The sequence below is a fragment of the Bombyx mori genome, chromosome 21 (genome assembly GCF_030269925.1).
Source record: "Bombyx mori chromosome 21, ASM3026992v2".
Classification (NCBI taxonomy): domain Eukaryota; kingdom Metazoa; phylum Arthropoda; class Insecta; order Lepidoptera; family Bombycidae; genus Bombyx; species Bombyx mori.
Window position 1 is genome coordinate 438602 of NC_085127.1, and position 17932 is coordinate 456533.

At 37.4% G+C, this 17932-nt stretch overlaps 1 protein-coding gene across 1 annotated transcript; it reads right to left on the minus strand.

The window, feature by feature from the left end:
* Positions 1-347: 347 nt before the first annotated feature.
* On the minus strand, positions 348-3825 carry LOC119630090 (uncharacterized). Its single transcript, XM_038018389.1, has 4 exons — positions 3084-3825; positions 2217-2576; positions 1425-1676; positions 348-451 (listed from the first exon to the last, which is right to left on the minus strand). Exons 1-4 carry the CDS (start codon positions 3823-3825, stop codon positions 348-350), a joined length of 1458 nt encoding a protein of 485 aa, XP_037874317.1.
* Between the last annotated feature and the right edge of the window lie 14107 nt (positions 3826-17932).

The window sequence follows — 17932 nt, forward strand, 5'->3', positions numbered from 1 at the left end:
GGAGTTGAGCTCTTTTTCTCCGGTCATACACGGACTTTCCCGAACTTCACCCACACTATCATTTACTGATTTTGTCTCGAAATCAGTGTTTAATTTTGACAAAGAATAACGTGATTTTCGACTATTATTACTTATTAAAATTTGGTCGATGTGACGTTTGTGTACCCGCCCGTCATCTGCTGTTACCCTGTATGTCACCGGACCTGAGCGGTTTTTTATTGTTCCTGTGGTCCATTTCTTTTTTCCCTGTGTGAAATCTTGCAATAGGACCGAGTCTCCTTCTGCCGCCTCCCTATATCCGGCTGTGCCTGCATTATAGCTTTCGCTTGCCAGCTGTGCTTCTCGTACTATGGAGCTAGTATTGGGACGCAACAGATCCAGTCTTCCACGCAGGCGACGTCCGAACAAAGCAACTGCTGGTTCGCGCCCTGTAGTGCTGTGCTCAGAATTTCTGTACATAAAGAGAAATTTTGTCAAGGCGGTATTGTCGTCTTCCTTTTCAATTAAAGCCTTTTTCAACACTCTTTTTATGGTTTTTACGGCGTTTTCCGCTGCACCATTGCTAGATGGATGATACGGAGCCACCGGTAAATGTTTTATACCGTTTTTACTTAAATATGTTATAAATTCGACCGACGAGAAAGGTGGTCCGTTATCAGTTACTACCTTTTTTGCTAAGCCAAATCGAGCAAACAATCGTCTGAGACAAGCGATTACTGCCGTGGCTGATGTACAGCTCAATTTTTCCACCTCGATCCATTTTGAATGAGCGTCCACTATAATTAAGTAATATTTGTTATTAAACGGTCCCAAGAAATCAAGATTAAGGCGCGCCCACGGCTCTTCCGGCCATGGCCACGAGTGCAGCGGCACCGATGGTGGTGCAGCGCGCTGAGATCGACAGGCCTGGCACTGAGCACATACACGTTCAATGTCCGCATCGACTGTCTCCCACCATACGTAGTTCCGGCTTAATTGTTTCATCTTAACAATACCCGGATGTCCCTCATGTAACTCCTGTAACACAGTCTCTCGCAATGAAGTTGGAATTATTATTCTGTAACCCCATACAAGACAACCGTGATCAATATGTATGGATTCTCTTCTGTTAAAATAGGGTTTTTCTGCTTGTTCTTTACTGACAGAGGGCCAGCCAAACATGACGTAACCATAAATTTTGTTTAGTAAAGGATCCTTCGTAACTTCCTTTTTAATTTCTTTAAAACTGAGTGGAAAGCTTTCTTGAACGAAGTTTAGGTAATTATACTCCTTAATATTATTCTTAAAATTAGTATCGAGTGGAAGTCGTGATAGCGCGTCAGCCTGGCAATTATCTGTAGAACTAATAAATTCGATCTCAAAATCATACGCAGCTAGCTTTACAGCAAATCGTTGCAGACGACTCGCGGCGGTTAGAGGTATACCTTTATTCTTTCCAAGAATATAACTCAAAGCCTTATGATCACTTCGTAAAACAAAACGTCTCCCGTACAAATACTGATGGTGTTTAGTAACCCCAAACATTATAGCCAAAGCCTCTTTGTCCAGCTGAGAATAGTTAAGTTCGGCTGGCGCGAGAGTCCGTGAGGCACAGCTGACGAGCCGCTCAGTGCCGTCGATGTGCTTCTGAGTGAGGACGGCGCCCAGTCCGTACTGGCTGCTGTCAACGGACAGCACTAATGGCGAATTTGAGTTATAATGTGCCAGTACCGGAGAGCTGCTTAACACTTTTTTAATTCGTATAAATGCTTGATGACATTTATCTGTCCAACACCATTCTACATTTTTTTTTAACAAATTATACAAAGGTTTCAAAATATCACTCATATTAACAACGAAGTTCGAATAAAAATTAACAAGACCCATAAAACTTCTCAATTGAGTTAAATTCGTAGGTGCGGGGGCGGCCACTATAGCATCAACTTTCTTTTTGTCAGTGTGTAAACCCTGTTTGTCTATTTTATAGCCTAAATACGTAACAGAACTTTGAAAGAATTTACATTTGTCATAATTAATTCTTAATCCGTTTTCTTTGAGTCTCCTCAACACTGCTCGTAGATTTGATAAATGTTCAAATCTGTTTTTTCCGGTTACAGATATATCGTCCGCAAAAATAACGGTTGACGGCAGACCACTTAGAATCTCTTCCATAATCTTCTGAAAGTTTTCCGGAATGCATTTAATTCCAAACGGAACGCGCTTATAGACAAAAGTACCAATGTGTGTCGTGATCGCTGTCATCGGCTGGGATTCTTCGTCTAAGAGGCATTGCTGGAATGCATTAGATAAATCCAATTTTGTGTAATATTCACCACCACCTAAAGTGGCAAACAAATCTTTAATGTGCGGCAAAGGATAGTGATAATCCTTCAGACGTGGGTTTATTGTGATTTTATAGTCGCCGCAAATACGAATATCGCCATTTGCCTTAACGACTGGTACGATAGGCGTGCCGTAATCAGACCTATCTACTTTGTAAATAACTCCCTCACTTTGTAAACGATCAAGTTCTCGCTCAACGCGCTCGCGCAACGCCAGTGGCAGCGCCCGCGCCTTTACAAATATTGGCGTCTTTTCTTTTAGATGTAATTTTATGCGTGATTTACATGTTCCTAAACCTCCAACAAACACTTCTGGAAATTCGTTTCGTAAAGCCTCCACCGTCGAGGTCGTCTCAGAAATCGAATGACATTTTAGAAAACTTAATTTTAATATTTTAATCCAAATTCGGCCTAGCAGTGGCGGGCCGCCGTTTTTAATTACATATAGTTTTAATTTGGCGGACTCACGACCACAAGATACGTCTACCATTATATAACCGATAGTCTCAATTACATCGCCTGTATATGAACTAAAATTCAAGATTTCGCTTTGTATAGGAATACACATAAAATGCTTTTCATAAAAAGCTTTAGATATGGCCGAAATTTTACAACCCGTATCAATCTCAAATTTACATGGAACATTTTGAACAAAAATTTTCACGTAATATGGTCCTTCACCCTCGCTACTGATCAGGTCCTTTAAGTTATAAAAACTATTATCACTAGAATCACAGTCACTATGGTTTAAATAGTACTGACCTCGGTTTTTTTCAATCTTTTGGTTACCTTTACGGTTCCGACACATTGATTTTAGGTGTCCCTTCTCGCCACATGAGTCACAGGTGTAGTGCTTGTACCGACACCGACCCTCCGCATGGCCCAGCTTGCCGCAGCGTCTGCAGGCGCAGCGAGCCTCCGCGCGCGCTCCGCCGACCCGATGCATGCCTTCGCTCTCGGACGCAGCCTGTGAGCTGCCCCCAGTGCCCCCAGCCGCCATCGCATGTCGATCCGCTGCTTCCAGTGCTGATGCCAACTCAACAGCGCGCTTGTAATCTATATCTTTTTCAGCAAACAGCCTTGATCGCATCTCCTCACTATATAATCCTGATACGAATTGATCGCGTAGATTAATTTCTAATGTGATGCCGAAATTGCAAGTTTTAGCCAAATGTTTCAAACTTTGTAGGTAGGAACGAATGTTTTCGTTATTTTGCTGCTTTCTTTGCCTGAAGATATGACGTTCTGCTATTTCCGATCTTTCAGGTTCTAGATGATCTTTGACTAATTTTACGAGTATGTCGAAATCCTTTTCTTCTGGTAAGTCCGGAGCACACAAGTCACACATTAAGTCATAGCACTCAGACCCAACTAAGGTCACGAGCGTTGCAACGTGAAGTCTCTGTTCAATGTCGTTGAGTTCCATGAATTGTTTTACACGACGAATGTATGTGTCCCAATTTTGAGATCCCATATCAAAACTTTCAACTTTCCCAATCGGCATTATTACAATTTAAGAGAAAACACGCGTCGAAAATGTTTTTAAATGATTATCCTCGTCGCCAGTTGTTGTGTATTACAAATGAAAGTCGGAATTCCAAAGCAGACTGATTTATTTTTGCATCTACCTGCCCTTTTATAATGTGACTTAATATCTATACATAACAGTTATATTTCGCCCCGATGTGTGAGCCCTGGTAATCGCGTAGTACCACGATGACAATGCACTCTTAAATATCAACCCCAATAAAATAAAAATGTAAATGGACCGTGAGCCCTAAATATTTGCGAGCAATGTTTTTATTCCCTGAAAATACTCAACGTAAAATAATGTGATGTTTCATTCACAATAATACTTCTGTCTGTTAAAACATTTGGTTACAAATAGATATTTTAACATTTTTGTATTTATTTTTCGTTTCATGTTGAAGTATTTATTTTAAGGCTTTTGTGATACCAAAAAAGACTGCTGAGACCTTGTTTTTGATATAAAGTGATAGGCATAACAAAACTGTTACTGGCGGAATCCAGAAATATCTTAAGATGAATGCCTCCTTGTGATACCCAAATAAAGTGTATAATAACGGCACCGCTTCGTGGCAGAAATAGTCGATATCACAAATCGCATCACACAGACGACGACTATGTAATTTGTGAGAAGATTATTCTGAAGTCTTTGTCAATTATTCCAGTCAAGTATTCTCAGCACATTAGCTCAGAACATTAGGTATTTCTTTCAGTTCGTCTATTGCTTACCTAGAATCACCTAAGCTCGTTCCCAAATGTAATTTTGTAAAATTGTGTAAATAAAATACCAATAATTATCAACCGATTTTAGGTGAAGTAAATTAATATTAAATGTCTATCATTATCTCTCTGCCTTACATTTATACATAAAATGAGGTCTTTTAAATGTACTAAAGCGAATAGTTTGGGAAAATAATCTAGATACAGAATATCGAATACGGAAATTCATTTTCCGAGGGCACGCGTTAGACGATTGATTCCCCGCTGCGAACGCGATACTCCGGCCCGATATTGAAGATATTGACATTGAGACAAAGAATTATGACGGCTTCGGTTCGTTGTGGACTGCTTTGAGGTTTTCAGAAACATATCTGGTATAAAACGTGAAGAAATAACAGAGATAATTGATACTCGAACGAGAATGTCCAGATAATAGAAATTTTTCTCAATTAAATCAAAAAGATCAAGTAGAAAATTACAGATGTGAACTTTTAAATCGTCATGACTTTACTAACGATTCGGAATTCAGTTTTATCTCTGAGAGAGTCAACAAAAAGCTAATTATACTTATTACCTTCTTATGTAATTCATATTTCGATTTAAGAGGAAACAATATCGGCGCAGTAGTTTTTTTTCTCACTTTTTTTTCTAGTTTTTTTTTTCCACTAGTAGATTGTATTCTGAAGGGCATCAAGGATCGAACTATAATTGTTATAATTAATGGCTGTAAGATACATTGTAAGACTCACAAGAGGTCCTACCACCAGTAATCGCTGGAGACAATCGCTGGCCAAATCAAAATAACCTTTTTTCCGTACCTATTTGCCTAGTGGACTATTTCAGCTATGCCCGGACGGGTAGGTGATCTCACGGGCTCAACCTGAGAGAATTTACTAACACTAACCCTTTTTTTAATGTTGGGGTATCCGTTTACGGATACCCGCTCGAGGGGGGTAACGGACCGGGTTATGTCGGTCTCCGGCGCCTCCAGAGACGAAGAAGGAGACAAGGAAGGACAATATCCTCCCCCAAATCCTCGCAGAAGACTACGCCTTGAAAAATGCGCGAGGCGCTTACCCTGCAAAACCAACTACCGACTAAGCCCCATCGAGCTCCACCACACCGGCTACACCAAACCTACGGTACTGCAGTGCGCGCCGAAAGTCCGCCTTCGCCGGTTCCCATCTTGATGATATGACGGGATTTCATCTTCGGGAATATCCCGAAAGACGTCGGCTCGGGAGACACGCCGTAGGCAGTGCACAGGAGCCACCTTGCACCGCCTCACCACCGGATCGTCGAGTACTGGACGCCACCTGACAGTCTCTACGGAGGCTGAGCGAGAGCTTGACGTCCGCGCCACCCGCATTATTTATATTTATTATCTGCTAACACTAGCAAAAGCAGTGCTTCGCAGAATCTACCACCGGATCGGAATCGCGACCCACTAAGAAGATCCGGCGAGAAACTCAGTGGGCTGTGTCTATCGGTTAGTTCGCTCGTCGAACTCTTCGTTGTAATCGACGAGTTCGACGAGGACGGTGACCGGTGCTTGAGGGTCCTAAAAGCACCGAGAGTGAATCCGAGGGATCCGACAAGACATGTTTCCGACGATGGCGGCTTTGCGTTGCCTCGTCGTGGTAGGATAAGGAAAATAACATTATCTGAACGCACTTTGCAAGAAATCGCAAACTCTGGACAGTGTCTTATGAAATTTTCCTGTTTTCTCAAAGTTTTAATCATTATCTAGTACTCGTACATTTCAGACGAGATAATTCTATTTCGGACGTTAATTTTTCTTACAAATACATTTGGACATTTTTGTAATCTGATTTATTTAGCTAAGATAAAGATACAAGATCGCGATCAGTCTGGTCTTAGATAAATGATTTCCCCTACCATACCCTAGTAGGTATACATGTAATCTACCCCTTAGATCAAATCTGATGCATAATTGCTTTGCCCTATCGGTGATAGCAGCCTCGCCGTGCTGGTGCTCATGAGCAATTATGATCGCTTTAAATCGAATGCGCCTCAGTTTTGTCGAACTTCAAAGAGTCACGTAACCTGCGACGTAGTTACAACAAAACTAAGCGTAAAGAGACACTCGAAAACGCCTATTAGCTTTTATCGTCTCAACTTATTTATGATAAAGCCATTACAACGGTGTTTTATGATCGTTCGTTCTCTCTTAACACCGAGTCAAAGATTACTTCTCATTGTTTATATGTCTCGCTCTTGAGCTGTCAATAAGTTATGGGACAAGTTACTGTTATGCTTCCTCTTAAATTGACAGATTAGAGGCATAAAGTCGGACGTTCTTGACTTCAACTTCTAAATTGCAACTGTTACAAATATATTGTAGAAATAGATTTAGATAGATACGGCCATTACTAGTATTAGTATTAGTAGAAGAAAGAGAAACTCTTTAAGTACTGAAATAGAAATACAAAGTCAAGGACAACATACTGTAAATGAGCTGTAAGCGATTTTAGAAATAATATACCTTATATTGTTGGTCGGCCTCATGTCTAAATACAAGCAGTGCAAGAACAGATATAAATTTCATAGCACAATGAAATTTATATCTTTTCTTGATTGAGTGTGATGTATCGTTGACGACATTCTAATGATTTAAATTTGACTACTTTTATACTAACTTATTCTGACGTGTCTAATGTTAAACTATACAATGCCATAGAATAAAATATTCTCATCACTCATCTTGAACTTGAATTCGAAATCTCGATTTTTTTATAGAAAGATTGACATACTGGAAGGCACATTAAGGCACTGAAACTAACTGCAATAACTTAAATAATTGCAGCATTAATAGAGAAAATAATAGCACTTATGTGTACCCGGTGTAACGGTATACGTAACTACAAAAATGTTAGGCCAGCTATGAATAATTAATGTGGCTTAAAAACTATGTTAGTAGATATATCTTACAAAAACTAAATTTGTTTTGAAGCGACTCACGCATAAGGCTTAAAATATCATTCTAGATTTACTTTATACTTTTTAATACTGGTATAAAATTTGAACCGGAAATTTAATGAGTACATCATAATTTTCCTTGTTCCGGTCCAAAAATAATTATTTGCTCATGAAAATGGAAATCCTGGCATCGATCAATTACACACGTATATGGTACACGATAATGAATGAACTTCAAAGAAAAACCTTTTGAAAATTTCCGTAAATTATCGAATCTCTTCTGCTCCAATAGCGACAAGCGTTCTTCTGTATCAGAAAATGGTAGATTCCAAAAACTGAACCTATTAGACTGATTTTTAGATTTTGATTCAGCCCACATCTAAAATTCAGATCAGGGTGCATGAATTTTTTTTATTGCCCTTTTAGGCAGACGAGGACACGGCCCACCTGATGGTGAGTGGTTACCGTTGCCCATGGATGTTAGCAATACCAGAGGCAGAGCTAAGCTGTTTAGTACTCTCCACAAGCCTCGTTTGAAGAAAGACAAGTCATAGCGCTCGAGAAACACCGTGAGAGAGGAGCTCATTCCAAATCCGGATGGTACGTGATACTTCTATATATACCTAATTACTTCTAAAGTCAGCATGGTTAGCAAACTTTCCCTTTTGAATACTTGGAAACTCATTTCAATTAATAATGTTACACGTGCCTACACAAATTTACATCAAAAGCAAAAAACATCATAAACACTGAAACGAAATTACAAAATGAAAGTCGTAGGTAAAAAGCTCCTGTCTTTAGATTGTGAACTTCTAAAAGCTGATTGAACGGGAACGAAGCTAAAGCTTAAATTTACTAAATCCTTACTAAGAAAAATAGCTGAAATATTTGTAGATAAAATTTAAAAAGGGATTTTTTTTTCAATTCATTTTTCGTTTCATACGAAAAATTACGTCATGCATTACGACTGGGCAAAGACTACAATGGATCCATTATATCATCTTAAAATCTTAAAATATAATTAACCTATTGGCTTAAAGTTTCAACACGAGTGCACACAGCTGACAGCCATTGAAAATGTCATTTAAGCCGCTTACTTCTACATCAATTGTAATTTAGCAAAAACTATAAAGTAATGAGGTTCAACTTTCACCGGAATAACAACTATATTTTACTACAGACAAACTCAAAATTGTTGTAGAGCACTGTAATACTATGACCGGGTACTATGAAAAATTCGAAGGCTTAAGCTCACAAAATGGTTACTAAACTCCATTAAAAAAAGTAACCGCTCCAAATAGTCGGAGATCCCCTGCCCTTTCTGATTAGCCAAACAGAAAAAGAGTCATAATTAAAATCTTCTGGCGAACTCTTTTAAATTAATTCCTTAAGCTCTTTGTAGACACTTTGTAGGCCGTTAAGTATTTTAGATTCAGAACTTTAATTACAATCGTTTTTAATCTGCTAACGTATGTTATGAATTTCATTTTCATTAACTTGTAAAATAAGCAATCAGTTATGCCTTACAAAAAAAAAATCTTTCAGACAAAGACGCGAGCTGCTACTAGTACAAAATTTCTAATTCAACTTCGTTTTAGTTACACACTATATCAGGGCAGTTTCCGAACCAATCAGGCGCAATGAACCGTCCAAATTGAGGAAGTAACTCAAAGACCAGTAGATAATATAAATCAAGTACCATATAAATTTGACCGCGTAATATTCGTTTATTGGGAAAATTTTCAGCTACCCTCTGTATTAAATCAATATTGTTTTTGCTTTCAAAGTGCTTCGGTACCTCTGAGCTAAAGTTTTAATTGGTTTTTTACTTTAATTGTTTAATTGACATAATGAACAATCACACGAAATAACTTGAACAGAAAAACAATCGAAATATATAGATTAAAATTATGTATGTGTATAAATAGATATTATGCTGCTATTTTGTATTTAAAAATTCACTAAGATTTTTTTTATTCCTTGTCAATCGAAATAACACGATTGACGTCTGCATGTATAATGGGTAAACAAAAAATACTATAAAACCAGCTCGTTTGTAAAGTCATGAATGAAAGAAATTTCGCGAGTGGATTCCAAACTTTTATGAGTTCTTCAGGTCGATTTCACGTTAATATCGACAACATCGGCTTGAAATGCCCATAAAATGAATGGAGATCCTCGTGGAACGAGAAAAACTTATTGAAACCAAAAAGTACTAAGCGATTTGTTGTTATAAAGAAAAATCGTATTTATGACGGATGTGTGTTCTATTATTTTTAAATAAACAATCTCATAGTGGCAGCTGAAATACTCATTTTGGTGTTTGTTGGTATCCAGTGCACGTTTATCGGTTTCATAGATACTTAGTATTACTTAGGCCTCTTGCTCATGTGTTTATGTGCGACATTTTGAATTGAGAAACGAAGTATTTGTATCGTTAATCATGGAGTTTGCTTAATTGTAAACCAAAAGGAAATCTTTAAGATCACAAAATAATTTAGATCAATGCACAATTGACATTCTTATAGTTATAATTGATATTTTTGGTAAGACAGAAATTAAGATAGTTATAGGAAGAGAAAGTGTTGGTTGGTTGCTGGAATTCAATGATTGACTCCCGCAATATGTATTTGTTACATCGACAATTTTTACAAGACATTTTCAGAACTTTTTTTTTATTAAACATTGTCCTGTACACACACTACATACATACCATGTATTTGACGCATACATGCATGCATACTATTTATTGTCAAACTTTTGTTCTTGACGTCTGTTGTCAAATTGAGAATAGAATATGGTTTGTCTTTGTTAATATTTTTATAGTGTATTTTTGGCAAAATTTGTGAATGTAGAAGTATAAAATACAATCATAATGTGTACAAACTTACAATTCCAATTAATTATAGTCGAACTTCGACTACTGCGGGACCTCTAGTTGCTACAAAACCTCATCAGTCATATGATATTTATTGCATTATTTTTCACCTACTTTATTAACGTTTTTCGATACTTTGTATTAAAAAGCGATTTATATTGTATTTGTACGAGTCGTATCAAGATGTAATTATTGTCATTTATTGCTACATTTTTAACTGGATCAAATAAACAAACCAATTAACTTACTCGTTTATTTGCGGAATGTTCGAGAAAACTACATAAATCGGATGAAACAACCAAACTTGTTTTTATTCGTAATATCGTCACTGGCATAATTTATCCGACGTTGTTGGACGGGAGCCTTTTCCAATATGCGCCAGTGCAGTCAGTTCGTTCGAATTTAACGTCACGTAATATCAACGATCAGTTGCGCAATGATTCAGGATTCGCGCCATTATCGTGCTGTCCATCCGCCGAGATCGTGTAATTAATTCCATTACGTTCGATATACCGGATCCACCGCAGCGAATCAATTAATACAATGACAACGTTTTTGGAATGGCATAAGCGACGGCTTCCGCAAATCCGGTTTTACGCTCCATCGCTATAATTAGTAATAATAATCCCGATTAATATGTTTCGAAAATTATACAGTAGATATCTGGGTAATTGATGGAGTTTATTGGATTAGTAATAGTTCAATTGATTAATTAAAGCGATCCACTATAGTTTATCTGAAGGCCACTGAACTGTAGGGACTACTACGAAGGGAAAGATCTTCTGCGAAACGGCTCGAATGTTAACGCTCTTGTAAATACGCAAACTTACCTAGAAAATGTCATTAGGGTGATTTAGGTTTGTGTCCAGAATTCTTCTATGCTATAGAAAACAACTTTTTTATTTAATTAGATAAGTATATGACCTTACTGTAGACACAGTGGTAACTGAAGCCCATAGAAGTGAATCTCACCCACTTTGTGCCATGTATGCAAAGTTTAGATCCACAATCACTTCACTATATAAAATGAGCCATTGAATTTTGTTAAAATTTTAAAACGCCATCTTGGAGATAAAAATAAAGTTTCGATAACTACTCTTTGAATGTATATTTATGGTACGGGCCTTTGGCTTTTTGTTAATATGGCCTTACTTGTGGTAGGACCTCTTGTGATTCTGCACGGGTAGGTACCACCACCCCGCCTATTTCTGCCGTAAAGAAGTAATGCGTGTCTATGGGCTCCAATAACCACATAACACCAGGTGCGCTGCGAGCTCTTCCACCCATATAAGCAACTGTAAGGGTATTTAACAATTCTAGTCACTCTTTTGTGCATAAAACCCAACAAGTCCACTTTAATGTAAAAGATTCCACACTCAAAATAACAAACAATACCAATATCAATGAACCCTATTCAGATAACAAAGGACAACAAGTCAGTAGCGTATTTTCATCTAAAAATAAAGAACACTGAAATAGTTCTTAATTCAAATCCTTTTCATGAGCTATTCGGTCGGCTTGTTCTCAGTAACGTCACGCACAAAGAGGATATGAAAAAGTCGGATACCTTGAATACTTAATATTTTCGTACACAAAGGGGTAGGTATACAGAGAGCTCAATTGTCGGAATACCAAGAGAATTCCGCGATTATTGAGCGAAAACTATTTGCGAACTCTCCTTCCCTTAACTCTGCTTGTATCGTGGAACGGGTATGTTATGCGCCATGCTCTTGACGCTAAGCTAATCAATTCAATCGAGGGTTCAACCGAGTTGGTTTTACTCCACGATTATGGCCTAATTCTTGTTAAAATCTTAATACGGGGCATCTTATAATGATTAATAAGTCCTGGCGTAAAATTACTATATACATTATTATATAACCTTTACTGGTGGTAGGACCTCTTGTGAGTCCGCGCGGGTGGGTACCACCACCCTGCCTATTTTCTGCTGTGAAGCAGTAATGCGTTTCGGTTTGAAGGGTGGGGCAGCCGTCGTTACTATACTTGAGACCTTAGAACTTGTATCTCAAGGTGGGTGGCGCATTTACGTTGTGGATGTCTATGAGCTCCAGTAACCACTTAACATCAGGTGGGCTGTGAGCTCGTCCACCCATCTAAGCAATAAAAAAAAAAAAAAAACCTAGGCACCACTGATCCGGTCAATCTATGCTGTGGCTATTTATCTTGCACTGGCTATTATTATAGCCTGGGGTACCCACTTAAAACATTATTGCCTTAAGTTATTTGTAATGAAACACGAGTAAGGACTTGAAAAAAAGAACTTCTTTTTAATCGTTTCACTCTTGAAATAATGATCTGGATCGTCATGTACTTTTTATTGGAGAGGCATATTTGATGCCTCTCAGGATGTCCCAGCATCTCTTTCTGTCGAGGCCATTCTGCTCATTTAAAGCATTTCCCGCTAGAGACTTGAATTGGTCGGTCCTTGCATGGAACTTCAACGACGAAGCGTTATATGGACTGTTTCTCTCGTCGGAAAACATATCCGAAGAACCTGAGATTCACTAAAACAAATGTACTTAAAAAAGATGTGTGGTGTCGTGGGACACCGGATAGGAACGGAGTTCCTTAATATAAAAATATTAATTTAAGGTCTATTCGAGGTATAAAGAAAATCATTATTCGGGTATACATTTTTTATTACGATTTTTTTATAGAAAAAAAAAACTACTTTACAAAGTTATCAACTTTATTTTATTCACAATGATTTATAAAAAATATATAATAATAATATACAAAGAAACAGCTATTTATATGAATAATAATAATAACCGTCATCACGTAGACACTGTATAGCCATCATACTAATACTATACATAAATAATAAAAATCTTACGTTACGGACGTATAAATTTACTTTGTTTAAAGTACTGGGTAAAATACCGAGGAGTAGAATCTTATAAAAATATTTTTTAATGGTTACCGGAGCCCATAGTCATCTACAACGTAAATGCCGCCACCCATATTGAGATATAAGTTCTAAGGTCTCAGTATAGTTACAATTGCTGCCCGACCCTTCAAACCGAAACGCATTACTGCTTCACGGCAGAAATAGGCAGGGTGGTGGTACCTATCATTGCGGACTCACGAGAGGTCCTACTACCACCAATTACGCAAATTAAAATTTTGCGGGTTATAATTAAATACACGATTTTATTCCTTCACCGTGGAAGTCAATCGTGAAAATTGGTTAAGTACGTATTTCATTAAAAAGACTGACTTAACAATCGCAAAATAAAGAGATAATGAAGCAAAAATAAACCTTTATGGCCCTTTACATCATTAATATGAATCGTGAAGACCGCTGAGTGAGTGAACCCACTGCTACTTACTACACTGCGCTACTACTGTGGCCCCGTGTATAAATCAAGGCACTTTATCGTCTTATATTTTTATGATATTTCGCCACAAACAAAGCCACTTCACATTTGTCATCCTCCCCGTATCTGCGCCCCCTTATTTTTCACGAACAATAGCCTAAGAATCAAATGATAATTTAAAATTAGTGGTTGTGTGAAATAAACTGCTTTAGATACAACGCTCGGTTTGTGAGAGTGAGTTATTAGGGTACACGAACTCAGCAAGCTGTGGTTACTCAGCTCGAGAACTGGCTCCGTTTGAATTCCTAATCAGGACATTTGCAAAGTTTTGGTTTACTCAATTTGATTTTTATTTAATTTCCTTGTAAGATTTCTTTCTAGTTACGGTTTCGGCATGTTTTTAGTGAAAGAATAAATTGAATGACCGCTTATATTTCAGTGGTTGATCAATTTGCCATCTATTAACGAACTTGTCATTGTAATTATTTTTAATAAGAGTCTGAACGAATGATTGCCTTATGTGGAGATCCTCGGCACAGCGGTCAAGGCCGCTAACTACCACCGAGTCAGGCACAGTCATGCTTTCTGTTCCTGTCGTATTAAGCATTCAGGATTAAGGAGTAGGACTTTGACAAGCATTGACATACCCGTCATGCTCTTTCTGCGCGGAGACCACTTGACAGCTTTCGCTACCAACCCACCGACGTGTCCTTCGGCGACCATCACTTCGCAGCGTTCAGATAGTCCGTGAGTCTAAGAAGAGTCTTTCAATTATCGCAATTATCGTTGCTATAAACAATTGACACCACATTCACTTTTCACTGAAGTTCATACTTGACGATATGTTAATGTATTATTGTATAGCAGCTGTCCACGCGGACGCTCACTCAAGTAGGAGAGAGATAGATGTCGAATAGATGTCGAACGCTGCCGAACGCGGAGGCCGATTGTGCCTCTTTGTCGCTCGTTGCGCGCTCTCGCTTGCACTTCAAGCCTTAAATGGAACGCCTCCGAGCGAGGTAACGCCGCATAAGTCATGTTTTTTCGTGCGTGCAGCCGGCTCCATCGAATTATAAGACGCTGTCACGTCAAAAAAACGATCATCAGCCTCCATCTCAAACCTGCGACTCCCTAATTGCGGCTTACGCTTATAATGAATGGGCGTCCATTAAAAATCCTATTAAAATCTCTTGTCTTAATTAAACTAGCTCTAAACGAACGATTTTCAAATTAAATTTAAAAAACCCTTTCATTTTCATTCGTAACAAAATTCGAGAGCTTTTAATAAAAAAAATAAACAAACAAAGAAATAAAAGCTTGAATTCAATTTTAAGGTTCGACTCTACTCGAAAGGCCAATATTTACTATGCGTTTAAAGCTGTATGTACGAGTATTTTATTTATTTCGGCTACATCAAACTCTATTTGTTTTGGGTTGCAAACTTTTATGGTTTTAGTCTCGTCTGAGCATCGTAATCTGTTAGGTCATGTCCATTTTATTATTAAATTACATTTTGCTTCATATTGTTGCAGGGTGAAAAACTAAAAACTTTAGTATCAATTCTAACACATTTTTTCCAAAGACCAACTAATAATTCAGAATGTAAAATTTTGGTATTACTATGAAAGCTATTTTTGCTTCAAACAACCGGTCAGCCATATTCACTATACTATATTATACAATATACTATACTATATACATACTACAATATAAGTACTATACAATATAAGTACTATACAATATACTATACTAATGAAATTTCCACCGCATGTCTTGAGGTGGGAGTCGTGGCATCTGTTGGTCCCGGCAAATATTCAAAGCTCTTCTGCACAAGAAACATTTTGGATTGAACACGATTTCCGTAATTCTGTAAATTGAAGAATTCAGTCACGTTCATACTGTAGTCAATCAGCGATATATTAACATGACAACGATACATCGTAAGTTGTAAACGGTGTGCTAAAGTTACATAATATTCCAGAAAAATCCTGTGACTCATATCCAATTCTCCATCCCTCTCACACTAATTAGAAGGTAATTGTTTTGGGCGAGTACCGTAATGGAATAAAGATTATTGTTACAGAAAATACGTGCATATGTTACGTTTAAGCCTTCGTGTTAAAACGAGAACGGTTCGTTTGCTTAATTGAGCTTAAAATAGCTTTTTGATTATTATTTTTTTCGTTAAGCTTAAACGGGGAGGCGGTTGATGATACCTTTTACACATTTTAATTATGAATCACCCTTAATATATATTATGGAGCAAAGTATTTTTCTTCATTTTTAGTACACCGCAATCTATCGGTTTGTTTTGAAATGACGAGAAGATAATTTAATTAACCTTGCCTAAAGGGATTCTTTTTTAGTAATATATTTTAGTTATTATATTATACTTTTTAAAGTTTTTAGTTTTAGGTTCATTGTTCTTTTTTATTGCTTAGATGGTTGGACGAGCTCACAGCCCACCTGGTGTTAAATGGTTACTGGAGCCTATAGACATCTACAAAGTGAATGCCGCCACCCACCTTGAGATTTAAGTTCTAAGGTTTCAGTATAGTTACAACGGCTACCCCACCCTTCAAATCGAAACGCATTAGTGCTTCACGGCAGAAATAGGCGGGGTGGTGGTATCTACCGGTGCGAACTCACAAGAGGTCCTACTACCAGTAAAAAGTTTCTTTTCTTTCCATCTAATTACTATTTACAAGTTGCAGCTTGATCTAATCTGAGACTCCTTTTCATTATAGGCCCTTCGTTAAAGAAAAGTAGCCGTAGCGTAACTTTATTCGACCCTCTATCTCTATTTAATTTTATTTAAGTTGTTAAAACTATGTGCTTAATATTTCTATCTTTCAACCCATAGACGGCCACTGCTGGACATAGGCCTCCCCCAAGCCTCGCCACAACGACCGGTCCTGCGCTGCTTGAATCCAGCGGGTCCCTGGAATCTCAATAGGTCGTCAACCCATTCTGTGGGAAGCGTACCCACACTACGGTTTCCTGTACGCGGTCGTCGCTCGAAAACTTTTGATTTAGCACATTTCAATAGCACTAATATATTTTTATACATAAAAAAATATATTCCACAAATATATATTTTTTATTTTTGATGTTGACACTAGTTCATATTAAGGGAGTACCGTAATCATGTCTATTTATGTCTTGGAGTATTAATTGTTCTCACCGTTTAATTATTACTTAAATCTCATATGTCTATCTTTCACCATCATACTATCACGATGCTTGCAAACTAATAATTGCCCAGTTTTATTATTTATCAAAAAAAAATACTGGTAAAATTTTAGTTTTAAGGATTATTTAATTCCCACATTGAGATCAAACCAGTGTGAAAATAATCCGCCATAAATATGGAGATAGACCATAGATACTTATCTAACTACATTAACTAAACGATTGCAGCTATTTGTGGCTATTTCCTAATTTATCTGCCCGACATTCGTATGCATGAGACGTCCGCCTAATTTGCCGATTCATTGCTCGGATCAAGGCGGATTTGGGGAACTCATTCACAAAAAAAATTGATGTCCGCAAAGTGTGAATGATATTGTGGCGTAGGTTCTGCTTAAGCTGTATAAAATTTGGACAATATTATTTTGTAATTTACGGTGAATGTTTCATCCGGTCAAAAGTTAAAGTTTTTTTTTTAATTAATTTCAAAGGAGAATATTCAAAGCATCTGCTTTTAATATTTTCAACACGTTTATTAGATTAAGAGTTATTTGTCCGCTGGCCATTGAACCGCTTTTGATATAATTACATTTTGAAACCTATAGAATTTGACATATAAATAGTCTGGTGAACAAGAAGATGTGTGTAAATGACCTCAGGATAGTAATTTATTGTAATATTATTATTTATTTAGATTTTAAAGCCTGCCTGATTATCCATTTGTGTTGAATATATCATCATGATTTCTTAAAAAATAATACACACACGTTTTATTAGGGTCCTAGAGAAAGATCATTCCAGAAACTGAAAGGAACGCTAAAACACAAAGTGAGAGAAAAATGACGAGAGAATTCTCGCATTTTCAAAGACTTCTTTATAATGCAAATCAGACTGATTATTCCATAGCATCGAATCGCGCCAATTTACTAGCTACCACTGTGACGGTGCCTTTAAGATCTCCGATTGAACAGATGGAAATTTCTTTTTTCTTTGCTTTTTTTAGATTTGGTTAAAAG